The sequence below is a fragment of the Elephas maximus genome, chromosome 3 (assembly GCF_024166365.1).
Source record: "Elephas maximus indicus isolate mEleMax1 chromosome 3, mEleMax1 primary haplotype, whole genome shotgun sequence".
NCBI lineage: Eukaryota > Metazoa > Chordata > Mammalia > Proboscidea > Elephantidae > Elephas > Elephas maximus.
Window position 1 is genome coordinate 71,658,593 of NC_064821.1, and position 14,883 is coordinate 71,673,475.

At 50.7% G+C, this 14,883-nt stretch overlaps 1 protein-coding gene across 1 annotated transcript in view; it reads right to left on the bottom strand.

The window, feature by feature from the left end:
- Positions 1 to 9,688, bottom strand: part of LAPTM5 (lysosomal protein transmembrane 5) — a 28,319-nt gene extending 18,631 nt beyond the window's left edge. Inside the window, exon 1 of the mRNA XM_049878550.1 lies at positions 9,528 to 9,688. Coding sequence (XP_049734507.1) covers positions 9,528 to 9,614 — 87 coding nt within the window. The 5' untranslated portion in view covers positions 9,615 to 9,688. The remainder of the gene's footprint in view (positions 1 to 9,527) is intronic.
- Between the last annotated feature and the right edge of the window lie 5,195 nt (positions 9,689 to 14,883).

Consider the following 14,883-nt stretch of genomic DNA (forward strand, 5'->3'; position numbering starts at 1 on the left):
CTGACCCTGACTCTCCGGGGTCTGGGAAGGCAGCACTTCATCCTCTGAGGTCTTCCCTCCCCCTGCCTGGGCCTGGTGTGTGGAGGCCCACCGACCTGTCCCCATGAGAGAAGACAAGGAGGCAGGCCTTCCCAGAAGCTCCGGGTCTCTGCAGGTGGAATTCCTGGCCAGTGACTCCCAGTGGTGGGGGTGTATTTGTAGGGGTGGGAGTTCATCAAATCTCTCTTTATGTGCAGCCGCTGGGGGGCTCTGAGTTGGCCTCCTTGGTCTGAACCCTCAGCACCCCCTGCTTCCTGACTTCCTGGGGAAGCCCCTCCACCCCCGAACTATTCCCATAGACCATCACTTCCCTATGTATCCTCAGAGCATAGGCCCACAATAATGATGGTAATTATTATTACTCTCATTGAGCATTTATTAGATGCCAGGTCTTCCTTCTGAATACTTATATACACCTTCTCATTCCATCCTCGCCTCAGCTTTGTGAAAACCCATTGCCGTCAAGTCAATTCCGACTCATACAACCTGTAGGACAGAGTAGTACTGTCCCATAGGATTTCCAGGGAGAGGCTGGTGGATTCGAACTGCTGACCTTTTGGTCAGTAGCCAAGCTCTTAATCACTGCGCCGCCAGGGCTCCCAGCTTTGTGAGGTAGCTTCTATTACTGTTCCCATTCTTCCTCCATTTTACAGGTGAAGAAATTGAGCCCGAGCCTTTACACAGGGCCCACGTGTGGGCTGTGTGTTTCTAAGAACAAGGCTCTTCTCTTCTCCAGAAGACTCCCACCCATCGCTGCAAAGAAGAATGTCCATCCACCACACCAGAAGAGCCTGGCCTGGGAGCAAGACACTGGGCTCGTGTTCATCTACCTCAGTCCGCAAAGTCGCTTGGTCTCTCTGAGCCTCAGTTTCCTCTTCTGCAAAATAGAGGTTCCAGTGGCAACTGTTCATGGGGTGCTCGCTATGTGCCAGGTATGTTTCCCACCCACATAGCCGAGTGGCTTTTATTTAATGACCCTGCAGGTCAAGGTTATTGACCCCATTTGACAGAGGAGGAAACTGAGGCTAGAGGAGGAGTGCTTTGACCTGGGGCCGGTCCAGCAGCAGGGTGAAGACTGAAAGGGCAGGAAGCCAGGGCCCTCTCCCTACACAGCTCCTAGCTCCACTTCCTGCCTCAGTCATAGTTCTGCATTCCATTCTGCTGCCCCTGGTGGGGTGGGGTCCCCTGGGAGATCAACACCAGCCTAACAGTACACTCAGAAAAAACTCCTGGCTCCAGGCTGCTGCCCAGGGCTCAAAAGCTTTGCTTCCTAGGCAGCTCTGGGCCAGCAAGAAGAGGTAGGGGCCTCAGCCAATCCAAGCCCTTCACCTGGGAGGACCCCCACTCCATTCCAAGATGGCTCCTCCTGAGCTATGCCCCTCTGAGACATAGGCTGCTCTGACGCAGTGGGACACGCCAACCACATTGACTCCTGACGACAAAGACCACCACCCACCTCCTGTCCCCTGAAGCCCCTTTCCTCTCATGTTAGGCCTGCAGTGGGGAGGGGACAAGGCCAATCTGGTGTCTTGACTGTCCTGGCCCACCCCACACAGCCACCACCACTCAGCCTCAGCCCTGGTGCAGCAGGAGGAGTCAAGTTTTGTCCCCACCTCCCCCCACTCCCTCATCAATCCAGTGGGGCCCGCTACCACCTCAAGGGACTGTGTGGGCCTCCAAGGCTTTATAAGCTGGAGGGTAGGGTGCACACCGCAAAGATGAGGAGCACAACTCAGTTCTGACCAGGGTCCCTCAGCCATGGTGCCAAGGACAGGCCCTGACTCCTGCCCGACCCCCTCCGACCTCCCCTCCCCACCAGGAGGGGCACAGAGTGGCAGTGGCAGAGAACAAGTTCCCTTTGTTTTAAATGGGGGCATCAGGCGTGAAGGTGACATGTTCTAGGAGACTCACACCCAGGGGGCTTTCCCCACTTGGCAGTTGGGACCTATTTTTAGGTTCCAAACAGATGAGCTTTCAAAAGATGTGGCCTCTTAGGCAGTACTGGCTGCAGCCCCTCATTCCACCAGACCACAAAGGCTCATTAACTCAGAACTATCATCCTTAAGGCCGCAACACTAATTCTATTTAACAGATGAGGAAACTGATGCCCAGACAGCAAAGGGGCTTGCTCAAGGTCACGCCACCAATAAGTGATGGAGACCAGTCTGTGATCTTTTCAATCCTAACTCACAGCCCGACAGCAGAGCAGAGAGAAGAGACCTGGGAATTCTGAGGGGAAGCTCCTTACAGACTGGGTAAGGAATCCATTTGTTCACTCACTGGCTCCTTCCACATACTCGTGTACTGTGGGCGGAGGCGACCTGGAGCAAGCCCCTGTCTAATCTCTCTGTGTGACCTGGGGCAATTGAAAGTCCTCCCTGGGCCTCTGTTTCCCCATCTGTAAAATGAAAGGATTGAGCCAAGCAGAGGTCCTCTAACATCCTTTTACTTAGGTAGCCTGAAAGAATCGAGGGTCTGGAGCCAATCTCACCTCTGATGATCTCTCTCTCCAACCTCCTCCCCCAGCACACCTCTCTCCAAAAAAAAAAACAAAATTCAAACCCATAGTTGTCTAGACAATTCCAACTCATAGCAACCACAGAGTAGAACTGTCCCATAGGGTTTCCAACGCTGTAACCTTTTGCAGAAGCAGACGGTCACACCTTTCTCTTGTAGAGTAGATAGCGGATTCAAGCCATCAACCTTCTGGTTAGCAGCCGAATGCTTAACCACTGCACCGCCAGGACTCCTTACCCCATGCCCAGCCCTCCCTAAACCTCAGCTTTAGGAACCTCTTAGCAGTTAGTTCCAAGGCTCGCATGGTCTTTTCTACCTCCAAGCTGTTGCTCATGCTGTTCCCTCCGCCTAGCACGCCCTTTTTCCCCAGCTTAGTCAAGTGCCATCCTACTCATCCTTAGCACTCAGCGTCCTCCAAAATGCCTTTGCTGAATCTCCTCCACCCAGGCTGGTCTAAGGTACCTCATCTGTGCCCCCATAACAGCCAGCACTGTCACTATCAAATTCCATTAGCACAGATTTTCCTTGGCAGACAGGAGCCCCTCGAGGGCGGAGGCGTGAATGGGCCAGGCCTGCGTCCTGGCCCAGCACTGGACAGGTAAAAACATGTCTGAGAACTTAACTGCATTCAACCTAGGGCAATAGAGACTCCTTTAAATAATAAAGGTTGCTTTACGTTGTTATTCCCAACTTAAAAAACAGTACACCTGAGCAACAAAATAAAGTAGGATTGGATTATAACCCCAAGCATAAAATAAATAGCCATGAGTCCATGCTGCTTAGGTAAATAAATAAATGGGGAAGAAGCAGCAAATCTCCCATGAAGAGTTCCAAATAATTAATGCAGATCCACCGCCCTCAAGAAAGTGGAGCGTAACTCTGCACCTCCTAAGTGTGGGCTCTGCATAGTGACTCTCTTCCAAAAAGCACAGTACGGGGAGGGAGGAGGGCAAAAGAATAACGTTACAGTGTAGAAGTCCGGCAAATGCAGCCTTAGCCAGGTGATCAAGGTCAACGTCAACAGTGATAAGTCATGTTGATGGTATGTATCCTTAATATGACGTGATGAGAATGACACTTGACTTCTGTGGCCTTCCTCCCCAATACCCATAACCCCAGTCTAATCATGAGAAGCACATCAGACAAATCCCAGCTGAGGGACATTCTACAAAATGCCTGCCCAGTACTCCTCAAGACTAGCTAAAGCCATCAAAAACAAGGAAAGTCTGAGAAACAGGCACAGCCCAGGAGTCTACGGAGACATGACAACTAAACGCAATGTGGGATCCTGGAACAGAAAATGGACATTAGGGAAAAACTAAGGAAGGATGGTGGAAACAGTTAACGTGTTCAGCTCCTAGGTGAAAGGTTGGAAGCTCGAGTCCACCCAGAGGCACCTTGGAAGAAAAGTCTGGTGATTTACTTCTGAAAAAAATCAGTCACTGAAAACCCTATGGAGCACAGTTCTACTCTGACACACGTGGACCTCCATGAGTTGGAATCAACTCCACAGCAACTGGCTCGGAAGAAAGGCCTGGAAATCTACTTCCAGCCAATGAAAACCCTATGGATCACGGTGTTCCAATCCAAAACCCATCTTGGGAATGGCATGTGACCAGATAGTGTTTCATTCCATTGTACCTGGTGTCACCGTGAGTTGGGTTCAACTTGATGGCAGCTAACAATATGATATAAATAACGTATGGACTTTAGCTAATAATAAAGTATCAGTGTTGATTCATTAATTGTGACAAATGTTAATAAAAGGGAAATGGGGTGTGGGCTATATTGGAACTCTCTGTACTATGTTCACAATTTTTCTGTACATCCAAAGCTGTGCTAAAGTTAAAACTTTACTTAAAAGAAGTAACACATGCTCATTGTACCAAATATGAAAAATATAGAAAAGCAGGGAAAAAATGAGAGTTCTCAGTCCTATAACCCAGAGACAACCACAGTTAGCCTCTGATGCATTTCCTCCCCGTCTTGTTTTGAGGAATCCTCTTTCTACATTGTTGAACTCATAGCAGGGCTAAGTTTTTAATCATGACGATGAATTTCTCAGGATGGAACTCCAAGAACCTTGGGGAGGAGAGGTGAGAGAAGGACCTATTTGAGAGCAAAAATGTGTTCTGGTGGTCCCCACCTTCTGCCATAGACTTAGGACTTGTTTGGGGTTGACAGATAAGCCAGGACCAAAGAAACCAATTTAAGAAAGTTCTCTGATTTCCCTACTTGACCCAGAGAATCATCTACACAAACCCAGAGGAATTCTGAGGAAGGCTTTCTAGCCAGAAGCTGAAGCCCCCAGCTTCCCCACTGGACATGCAAGAGTCCTCCTGTGATATAACACCCCAAAGACTCATAAAGCATGCCACTGTCTCAGGACATCAAGGAGCCCAAATTAGCCCTCCCTAGAGGGTCTTAGTCCATGAATAGCTCACAGTATGCAGGGTCGTCGCCCATGGCTGGCTCCAGATGACACACCACCCTGGGTAATGGACACATCTGTATGTCAGCTTCTTTTTTTCCACCCAGATGTTCGAGGCCCTGTCTGCACACCTGCCACCCGATGGCTGCACCCCAGGAAAGCCCCAGCTCTGTCTGGGAAGGAGCAGGGGCCTCTCACCAAGGGGGCAAGAAAAGGATCCCCTACTGGAATCGATGGAGGGCCCCGGCCCAGAGACGATGGTCTGGGCCAGTTGTACAGTTTCCAGGCTGCTCCTCAGTTTTCACGCCTTCTCCCCATGGCTCACATTGCAGCTACATTACAGTGACCGCATCTCACGTCAATTGGAAGCAATTCACTCCCTCCCCAGGGAGCTTTTCACCACATAGCAGTCACCACCAGTTGCTGTCTCGCTGATTCGGACTCATGGAGACCCCGTGTATGTCAGAGTAGGAAGTTGCTCTGTAGGATCTTCAATGGCTGGTGTTTTGGAAGTAGATCACCAGGCCTTTCTTCGAGGTGCCTCTGGGTAGACTTGAACCTCCAACCTTTCAGTTAGCACTGAGCACATTAACTCTTTATGCCACCCAGGGGCTCCTGGAGACATTTTTAGTTACAACTCCAGAGTGGGGGTGCTGCTGGCATCTAGTGGATGCTGCTAACCGTCCCACGATGCACAGGACAGCCCCCTATTACAAATAATTGTTGTCGTTAGGTACCGTCAAGCCAATTTTTGACTTACAGCAGCCGCATGTGACAGAGTAGAGCTGCCCCATAGGGTGTTCTAGGCTGTAATCTTTATTGGTGCAGATTGCCAGGTCTTTCTCCCGCAGAGTCACTGGGTGGATTCTAGCCACCAAGCTTTCGATTAGCAGCCAAGTGCCCAAAATGTCAATAAATAGTGCACTCTAGGTAACGCCCAAACTCTTGCTTTTCATTCAAGTCCTCCTCCCCCACCTGAAGCCTCCAGGTTGTTCTCTGTAGTGCCCCTGCACAAGCCTCCACACCTCTGCGCACACGGCTCCTCTGCCCATGTATCCTTCCCCATCCATGCTCCCCACAACCTAACTCTTCTGCCAATGGCTTCACCTCCAAGAAGCCTTTCCTGGTCACTCAGGCCATATCCTTCCTCATTCATGCTCCCCACAATCTAACTCCTCCTGCCAATGGCACCACCTCCAAGAAGCCTTCCCTCATCACTCGGACCATATATTCTCCAGCTCTGTTGGTGGAGACCTCAGACAGTATGATCCAGAAGGAATCTCTAGAGTCTCACAGTGCAGGGTAGGTGGGGTAGCTGGGCCCAGGCAGCCTGCACATGGATTCGGCTGGGCCTGCACAGGAATTTTTGTTTTTAATTTGAATCTGTCACCAACATCAGAAGATGTCACATAAAAGCGTACATTTTCTGCTTCTCTACGAGTCAGAAGAGCAGCCACCAGGGCCCACAGTTCTTCGTGGTGAGAATCGGTGGAAAGGATGGCAGCCACCAGGGCCGACCAAGTGTGGGCCCCCGGTCTTCTGACCCCCTACAGCCAGCTACATGACCTGGACCTGGAAGCACTTGAGTTTACAATCTGTTAGACAGTCCACACCTCTTCACCTCCCGTTTTATAAATGAAGCCCAGAGAGAGGCTTGCCCATGTTAGCAGCGGGGCTGGGGTAAGGACCCAGGGCCTTCTTCCCATGGGGGTACATTGCACACCACACCATCCCTCAGGGAATGCTGCACCGTTTCAGAATTTGAAGAGGCCCCCCAAAACTTGGCACAGGATGACCCCAGTGTCCTCCACCCCCCTCAGGGTGAGGACTTTGAGTGAAAAGCCTGCAGAGGGGGCGGAGCAACTTTGGAGCCCCCCTAGAAACCAGCATTCTAGATCCCCCAGCTGGACTCCAAGCACCACGTCTGATGCACACTGGGCCCACAGCGAGCTACACAGGAGCCACCCCGTGCTCCAGGGGAAACACAGCAAGGACTCGGACAGGCTGTGTGGCCGCGGGCCTCCCGGCACCTCTCTGAGCCCCCCACCATACTCATGTCACAGGCATTATTGTGGCAACTAATGAAAGGGATGGCACCAAATGGCAGTTTCTGTCCCTGCCCCGTTTTATCATACTACTACACACACACACACATCACACACACCACGCACAGTACACACATAAATGCAACACACATACACACAACACACATGATACACATACCAGGCATAACACACACCACGCACTACACATCCTACATACACCACACATGTATACACCTTACAGACACCCCACATACATATACCACTTGACACACAACACACATACATCTCATGCATGCATACGTCAGGTGCCTATCACATGCATGTGCACACACAGGTGCACGCACACACACGCTGTGCAGATTCCTTGGGGGCAGGAACCACACTGGCTCTTCTTTCTCCTGGCTCCTCTTATCCCTGCAGTCAGGGTCACTAACAACAGAGGGAGGGAAAACCCAGACATCATAGCAGTAAGACCCCGGGGGCTGCTCCGTCTCAGCCCCCTCTCCAGTTTTGAGGTCCGCAGAGGGAAAGCGACCTGCAGGGACTCACTGCCAGCCAGGGCACAGCCAGGCTCACTGTGGGTGCCCATGGAGTCATTGTTGACCATGGCTTCCAAGTTGCTGGTAAAATCTGGAGTCCACTCTCCCCAAAATTCTATTGTTCCTCTACCCCTAGACCTCCCAACACCAACTTCAGTTACAGAATCAGGAACCCCAAGAAGGAAAGCACCTCAGTCACTCAGTCATCAGTCAGCAAGTACAGAGGGCCTACTATGTGTAGGCACTGTGGGCTCCTGAAAGGGAAGGGAAGTTTTATAGCCTTGACTAAGCACTGACTGGAAACCCTGGTGGCGTAGTGGTTAAGTGCTACAGCCTCTAACCAAAAGGTCAGCAGCTCGAATCCACCAGGCACTCCTTGGAAACTCTACAGGGCAGTTCTACATGGTCACTCTGAGTTGGAATCGACTCAATGGCAATGGGTTTTTTTTTTTTTTTTTTTCTGAAGCACTGACTATGTGCCAAGAACTGCACACCTAACTTCCCAAGTGCTCGGAACCAGCAATCACCATCCCCAGGCCACAGGACATTGAGCTGCAGAGAGGGGGAGTGACCACGCAGGCTCACACAGCTAAAGATGGCAGAGCCCAGAGTCAAGCTCAGGCCTTTCTGGCTCCAAATATTAATAACAACAAAAATAAAGCACTTACTAGGTGTCAGGCATTGTTTCTGATATTAACTCCCTTCATCTTTCCAACAACCCTGTGGGGTAGGTATTATTCTCATCCCCACTTTCTAAAGGAGGAAATTGAGGCTCAGAGTGGTTCAGTAACTTGCTCAAGGCTGCACAGCTAGAAGTGGTGAGGCTGGTATTTGCATGCAGGAGCCTGGAGCCAGAGGCTGTGCGCTTAACCACTGAGTGGCATTGCCCCTGGGAAGGCTGTGCTGTCGCCCCAGCCCTGTTTTCCCTGCCTGCGACAGGAAGCAGATGCAGCCAGGGCTAAGCAGTTGACAGCAGCTGACTGTAACATGCCAGATTTAGGCTAGTTTTGAGGAAGCCTTTCCAGGCTAGCAAGAGAACTGTTAACCACAGGCCTGAGTCACCCTAGGAGGAAGGTGCCTGAGTCCGGGGGAGCTGAGTATAGCCAGGAGTTGGGGGTTAGGGTGGGAGGAGGGTCTGGATGAGACAGAACCAAGACCCCAACCTTCAGCCACCCAAACAGAGGGGAGCCTGCAGCCCTGAGGGCAGGTGCCTTGCCCAGAGCCCCACAGTGGGCCAGCAGGAAACAAAGCCTTTCACTTCACACCAGCAGCCTCCAAAGAGGAACTGCTAGGGTCGTTATGTCCTCAGTGTTGCCCCGCTGCAGCTAAAGCCAAGCAGGTCGCCCTACTTAGGATCACAAGGCCTGCATTTTTCTTTGGTGGGGAGAAGGTCGAGGTTGCACCCAGCCACAAGCTAAGAGGGCTCGGCCCCCTCTCCCTGCTGGAAGCACAAAGGGGAAGCCGCAAGCGGCTCAGACCCCATCCAGGCCCAGTGGGGAGAACTGGAGCTGGGCCAGCGACTTGACCCCACATCCTGGCACAGCCCCAGCCCCACATTTCTCACAGATTCCTGGCTTCCCAAAGCACTTTCACATCTGCTCCTTTGTTTGCTCCCAGATAACCTTGTGGCTGTAATTTTGCCCCATTTGACCAGGCAGGAGCTGAGCTCCAGAATGAATGGTGCAGTGAAGGCTCAGAATGAGGGCTGCTACTCCCACCACTGCTCTGCCCCAGGGGCAGCTGCAGAATCCTCTTCTCCCACTTGACTGAGGGAAAACTGAGGCCCAGAGCAGAGAAGGGGTTTGTCCAGGGTCACACAGAAAGGTGGTGAACAGTGATCCTCACATTTGAGGGGGCTCAATAGGTCAGAGGCTATGCCACCCTTCCCCACAAACACACACACAGTTACACACACTCACACACACGCCTCCCTCCCTGAGCCTGCCAGACACTCACCACGTGGTAAATGGCCAGGGCGGTTGTGGCTATGCGGACGTTGAAGCAGCAGCAGGTCTGGCGGACGGCAGCTGTACGGGGGGCCATGGCTCTGCTGTCCCCTCCTCTGAGGCACTGAGGGGGAAGAAGCCCAGCGCCTGGAGCAGGGCAGAAAAGGGGAAGCTGCCGGCTGCCCTCCTCACTTCCTTCCTGTCCCTTAGACAGGCAGGGGCAAGGTCATCACAACTGGGGCGGGGCAGCTGGAAGGATGGGGGGGGAGTGCCACAGCCTGCCACACTGAGAACCACTGCCTGGGCCTCCCCCACCCCAAGGGGGCTTTCTGAGGGAGGGCAGACCCTGACATCATAGGTGCCTAATGTGCACTGGGCCTGGGGTCCAGCACTTTCACAAGCCCTGAAGGTTCACCACCAACCTTGGAAGCAGGGGCTGTGGCCAAACCCATTTCCAGATGAGGAAAGAGGTCCAGAGAAGACAAGGCACTCATCCAGAATCATACAGCCCTGGGTGCTGGTAGTGAGACTGAAACCCAGATCCAGCTGGTGGCAAAAATAGCAATTGTCCACTAAGTATTTCCCACATGTCAAGAATCATCTTAAGCACATTTCTGGATCAACTCCTTCATCCTCATCACAACTCTTTGAGGGAGATACTATTATTATCCCCATTTTACAGATTAGGAAACTGAGGCACAGAGAGAGCAAATAACTTGTCCAAGGTCAAATACGCATCTGTGGAGGAATGGGGATTTGAATCTAGGCTGACTGGTTCCAGAGCTTACCCCTTGGTGCGGTGGTCTTCCTACTCTACCACCCCTCCTCAGAGAAAAGCATGCTGTTTCTGAGCTCTGAAAGGGTGTGGAGGGCTCCAAAAGGGGACAGAAGAACACTTACTTCTGTGTTTTACTCTGCATCAACCATATTCCAGCCCCGGGGCCAGGCCCGTCCCCCGACTGAGTCATTAAATCGTTACAGCAATCTGGGAGACCCTCAGTCAAATACCCCTTTGTGGGCCTCAAGAAGCCGTGACACTTACATGCAATCAAAGATTTTCCCCCTCATTCTGGGGGAAGTTGGAATTAATAAACCATGAATATTAAGCAAGCTAGGAGTCCCTGGGTAGTACAAAAGATAAATGCGCTCGACTGCTAACGGAAAAGTTGGAGGCTCAAGTCCACCCAGAAGTGCCTCGAAACAAAGGCCTGGAGAGCTACTTCTGAAAAATCAGCCCCTGAAAACCCTATAGAACACAGTTCTATTCTGACACACATGGGGTCACCATGAGTCAGAGCCGACTTGATGGCAACTGTTTTTTGTTGTTAAGCAAGCTACACTGGGCTCTATATCCCCTTCTCATTTGATAAATTATCCATGTTGTAATAAAAGGAAGGAAACATGAAGCACTTGCTAGCTTCCTGTGAGAAGTCCTGCTTTGTCCAGAAACTGAGCTCACTTACAATGTAAAGCTTCTAGGGAGAACAGAGCAGGGCCTTTCATGAAGCCCTGCCCTTGCATGAGATGCTGGAGCTGGGATTGGACACTACCATAGCCCCTCATTTCTGCCCCAGGAGAAGTCATAAAAGGTCTTCAAGCTCCTCCCGCTTGGCAGGACTTGCTCCACTGAACTCACAAAACTTGACTGGTGAAGTTGATCAAACCTCTTTTTATTTCCCAGCAAGACTAAAGGGGCCCTGTAGGCTTGGGGCTAGGAGCTGAAAGATGCCAGGATATGGACTCAGGCCCTGTGGCTGTGTAAACCACACTCCTAACCGCTGTACTGCACCCTCTTTCTGTGACTTCAGATAGCAGCAAAGCCTAGGAAGAAAGCTAAACAAGGCTTGAAAGTGAAGCAGCATTTTAGATGGTCAGGGATGCCTCTCAGAAGAGGTGCCATTTATGCAGAGACCTAAATGAACATCCCCCTCCACCTGCACAGAAGTGGGACTCTCTGGTGGCAGGTGGGCCAGCAAGTGCAAAGGCCCTGAGGAGGGAGTGAGCTTGGCAGTGTTCAGAGGCAGCAAGGCCAGACTGGGTGGACATGAGCAAAGCAGGGGCCAGTAGGGTCCTGAGGCCAGGCTGGGGAGTCTGAGTTTGATTGGGATCTTGCCGGGAAGCCATTTAAAAAGGCAACGCTGCAATAAACAGTGGCCATTAATGACATTATTATTTGGCAAAACCAGAGCAGGTCTGGAGCCATTTTCCAAAGAGAGGGAAGTACCCCACTGACGTTGTGTGAGCTTGTTTTACGTGGTCTATTTTTTTTTATATATATGGATGAACATTTTTCATTTTTATAGTGATAAATTTATTTTAATGTGCATTATAAAAATATGCATAATGAGCCCATGAATCTTGTGAGTTTCCATTTATGAGTAATATAAAGTCTCATTTTAAAGCAGATACGCTTAAATAAGAAAGCAGTAAGGTGATTTGAAGGAAAATATGCAGAAAGCCACAGCAAAGAAGGCGGGTTGATATGGCAAATGCACTCAGAGGTGGTGTGCACATCGCTGCCTCCTTAGCTGTGTGATCTTGGACAAGGCACTTGCTCTCTCTGAGCTGTTGTTTATACACCCAGAAGAGCAGAAGTTCTGTCAGCAGGGCTGCGGTGAGGACCAAATGAGGTCACAGGCGACGCACTGTTTGTTTCCTCCCTTCCCCTCCTATCTTAGTTATCTAGTGCTGCTATGACAGAAATACCACAAGTGGGTGGCTTTAACAAACAGAAACACATTTTCTCACAATTAAGGAGGCTAGAAGTCTGAATTCAGGGCACTGGCTTTTTGGAGGGGAAGACTTTTTCTCTCTGTCAGCTCTAGGGGAAGGTCCTTGTCTCTTTTCAGCTTCTGTTCCTCGGTTACTTGGCAATCTTCATGTGGCGTGACATCTATCTTACCCCATCTGTGTGTCCTGCTTCTGTACCTAATCTGCTCCTTTTATATGTCAAAAGTGATTGGCTTAAAACACACCCTACACTTAATTAACATAACAAACAGAACCCTCTTCTCAGATGGGATTACATCCAAAAGTATAGAGGCTAGGATCCCAATACATATTTTGGGGGGGCACAATTCAATCCATGACACTGCTCCACCACACTCACGCTGCTGGGAGGAGGTAGGGCAGGGATTCTGTCCAGTGTTCAGAACTGGGCTACGTCTCCAGAGAGGCCAGAGACAGCCCCTTCCTGGGTGAGTGGCATCTCCCAGGCACCATCTCCCTCCCAGAGGCACCATTCCCCTCTGGGTCGCCGGTCCAAGCACAATGCTGCTCCCCTGGCTATGGCCCTGGTCACAGCCTATTGGAATGGAAGCCTGACCATCTTTGTTTCCATTCCCACCAAACCTCCTGAGAAGGATCTGGATGCTATCTCCAAAGATCAGGTCCCTTGGCCAAGGCCACTATGGTGGGCAGAATAAAAGATGTTCCCAAAACCTGTGAATGGCAAAAGGGACTTTGTAGATGTGATTAAGTGAAGAATGTTGAGATGGAGAGATTATCCTGGATTATATGGGTGGGTCCAGTATAATCACAAGAGACCTTCACAGGAGGACAGAGTCAGAGAGAGATTGGAAGATGCTAGCTTTGAAGATCAAGGAAGCCACAAGCCAAGGAATATAGGCAGCTTCTAGAAGCTGAAAAGGTCATGGGAACAGATTCTCCTCCAGAGCCTCCAGAAGGAATGCAGTCCTGTCACCTTGATTTTAGCCCAGTGACACTCGTTTTGCACATCTAACCTTCAAGAGTGTAAGATAATTGTAAATTTGTGTTGTTCTAAGTCACATCGTGCTTGGTAAAGTAGAAGGTCAGCAAAGAAGAGGAAGACCCTCAGCGAGATGGATTTACACAGTGGCTGCAAGAATGGGCTTAAGCGTAACAACGGCTGTGAGGATGGCCCTGGGCAGGCAGTGTTTTGTCCTGTTGTACATAGGGTAGCGGTAAGTTGGAACCAACTCGACAGCACCCAGCAACAGTAAAAAGCTACTAAGTTTCTCGTAATTTGTTACCGTAGCCACAGGAAACTAACACAGCCACTCAGAGGAGCCCACAGGGGATCCCAGGTCCCTCTGACACTGGAGCCCCCCCACCACCACGCCAGAAGACCACAATCCCACCCCCACCCAGAGAAGTGTAGCCCTTGACTTCCTCACTGTGTGACCTTGGGGAAGTCAGGAACTTCTCTGAATTTCTCTTTCCTCCTGCATAAAGTGAGTGAGGATAGGAGCCCTGCTGGCACAACAGTTAGGCATTTGGCTGCTAATCCAAAAGTTGGCAATTCGAACCCACCAGCTCCATGGGAGAAAAGACCTGGTGATCTGGTCTCATAAAGATTACAGCCTAGGAAACCCTATGGGACAGTTCTGCTCTGTCCTATAGGGTCACTATGGGTCAGAATCGACTCAACAACCTACAGCAATGAAGTGAAGATAATGATGGTACCTATCTCCTTGTTGGTGAGGACTAGACAAGAAAACATGTGGAGGTGGCAACCCTTCCTGACCCCCACTTCTAGGCTGGCCTTTTCCACTACGTGTGATAAATTCTGAACTTCCCCAGACAACGTTTTAGACTCTTGGTTAACTGGTGAAACCCTTGAAAATTTCAGACCCTCTGAGCTCATCAAGATAAAGGAGAGGAAACATTCTCCCTCCCCCCTGGCACCCATAGCCACAGCAGGGCGGGTCTGCTTCTACAACTGTGCTCGTAAATGTTATTTCTGACAAAGGAGTCTGATAAGACTCCCTGACTTCAGGGATGATTCCTACGGCCTGGAAAGTCATCTTTCATCTCGAAAAAGTCTGTAATTCTGGTTGACTGTCTTGCTTCATAATTGGAAGGTGTGGTACATTAATATTCGAACAGACATCTCAGGTTCCTCAAAGGCAGCACGGCTTGTGAGTTTTCTTTGTTAAGCCTTGGAACTTCCCTCTTCAGCCACATGCCTGGAGGTAAAAATAAAACCCATGATTCTGCCAGGTTTCCTATTTAAACAAGGAGTTTGAAAGTCATTTCAATAAACACAGGTAAACTATGTACGAGCGCCTGGCTCTTAGTAAGAACTCAACATGGGAGCTATTTTAATCACGAGTATTGCTATTATCATTCCTGCCCTTGGACCCTTTCCCAGCTGGTATCTCAGCTGAGCCTCTCCCAGTCCGAGCCCAAGAGGAAGGCAGCAGAGAGGTGTGGATGTTACCTGGCAGACCAGAGACGGCAGCAGCCTGAGACAGGTCACACAGCTGGTCAACAGCAGACCCAGAAGCAGGAATGGCTGCTTGGGAGGCTGCTTGGCAGCTAAGGGTAGCTCTGGGGCTCTATGCCCCAGGGGCTCCTGGACACCCTCTCCTGCACCCCTCCTT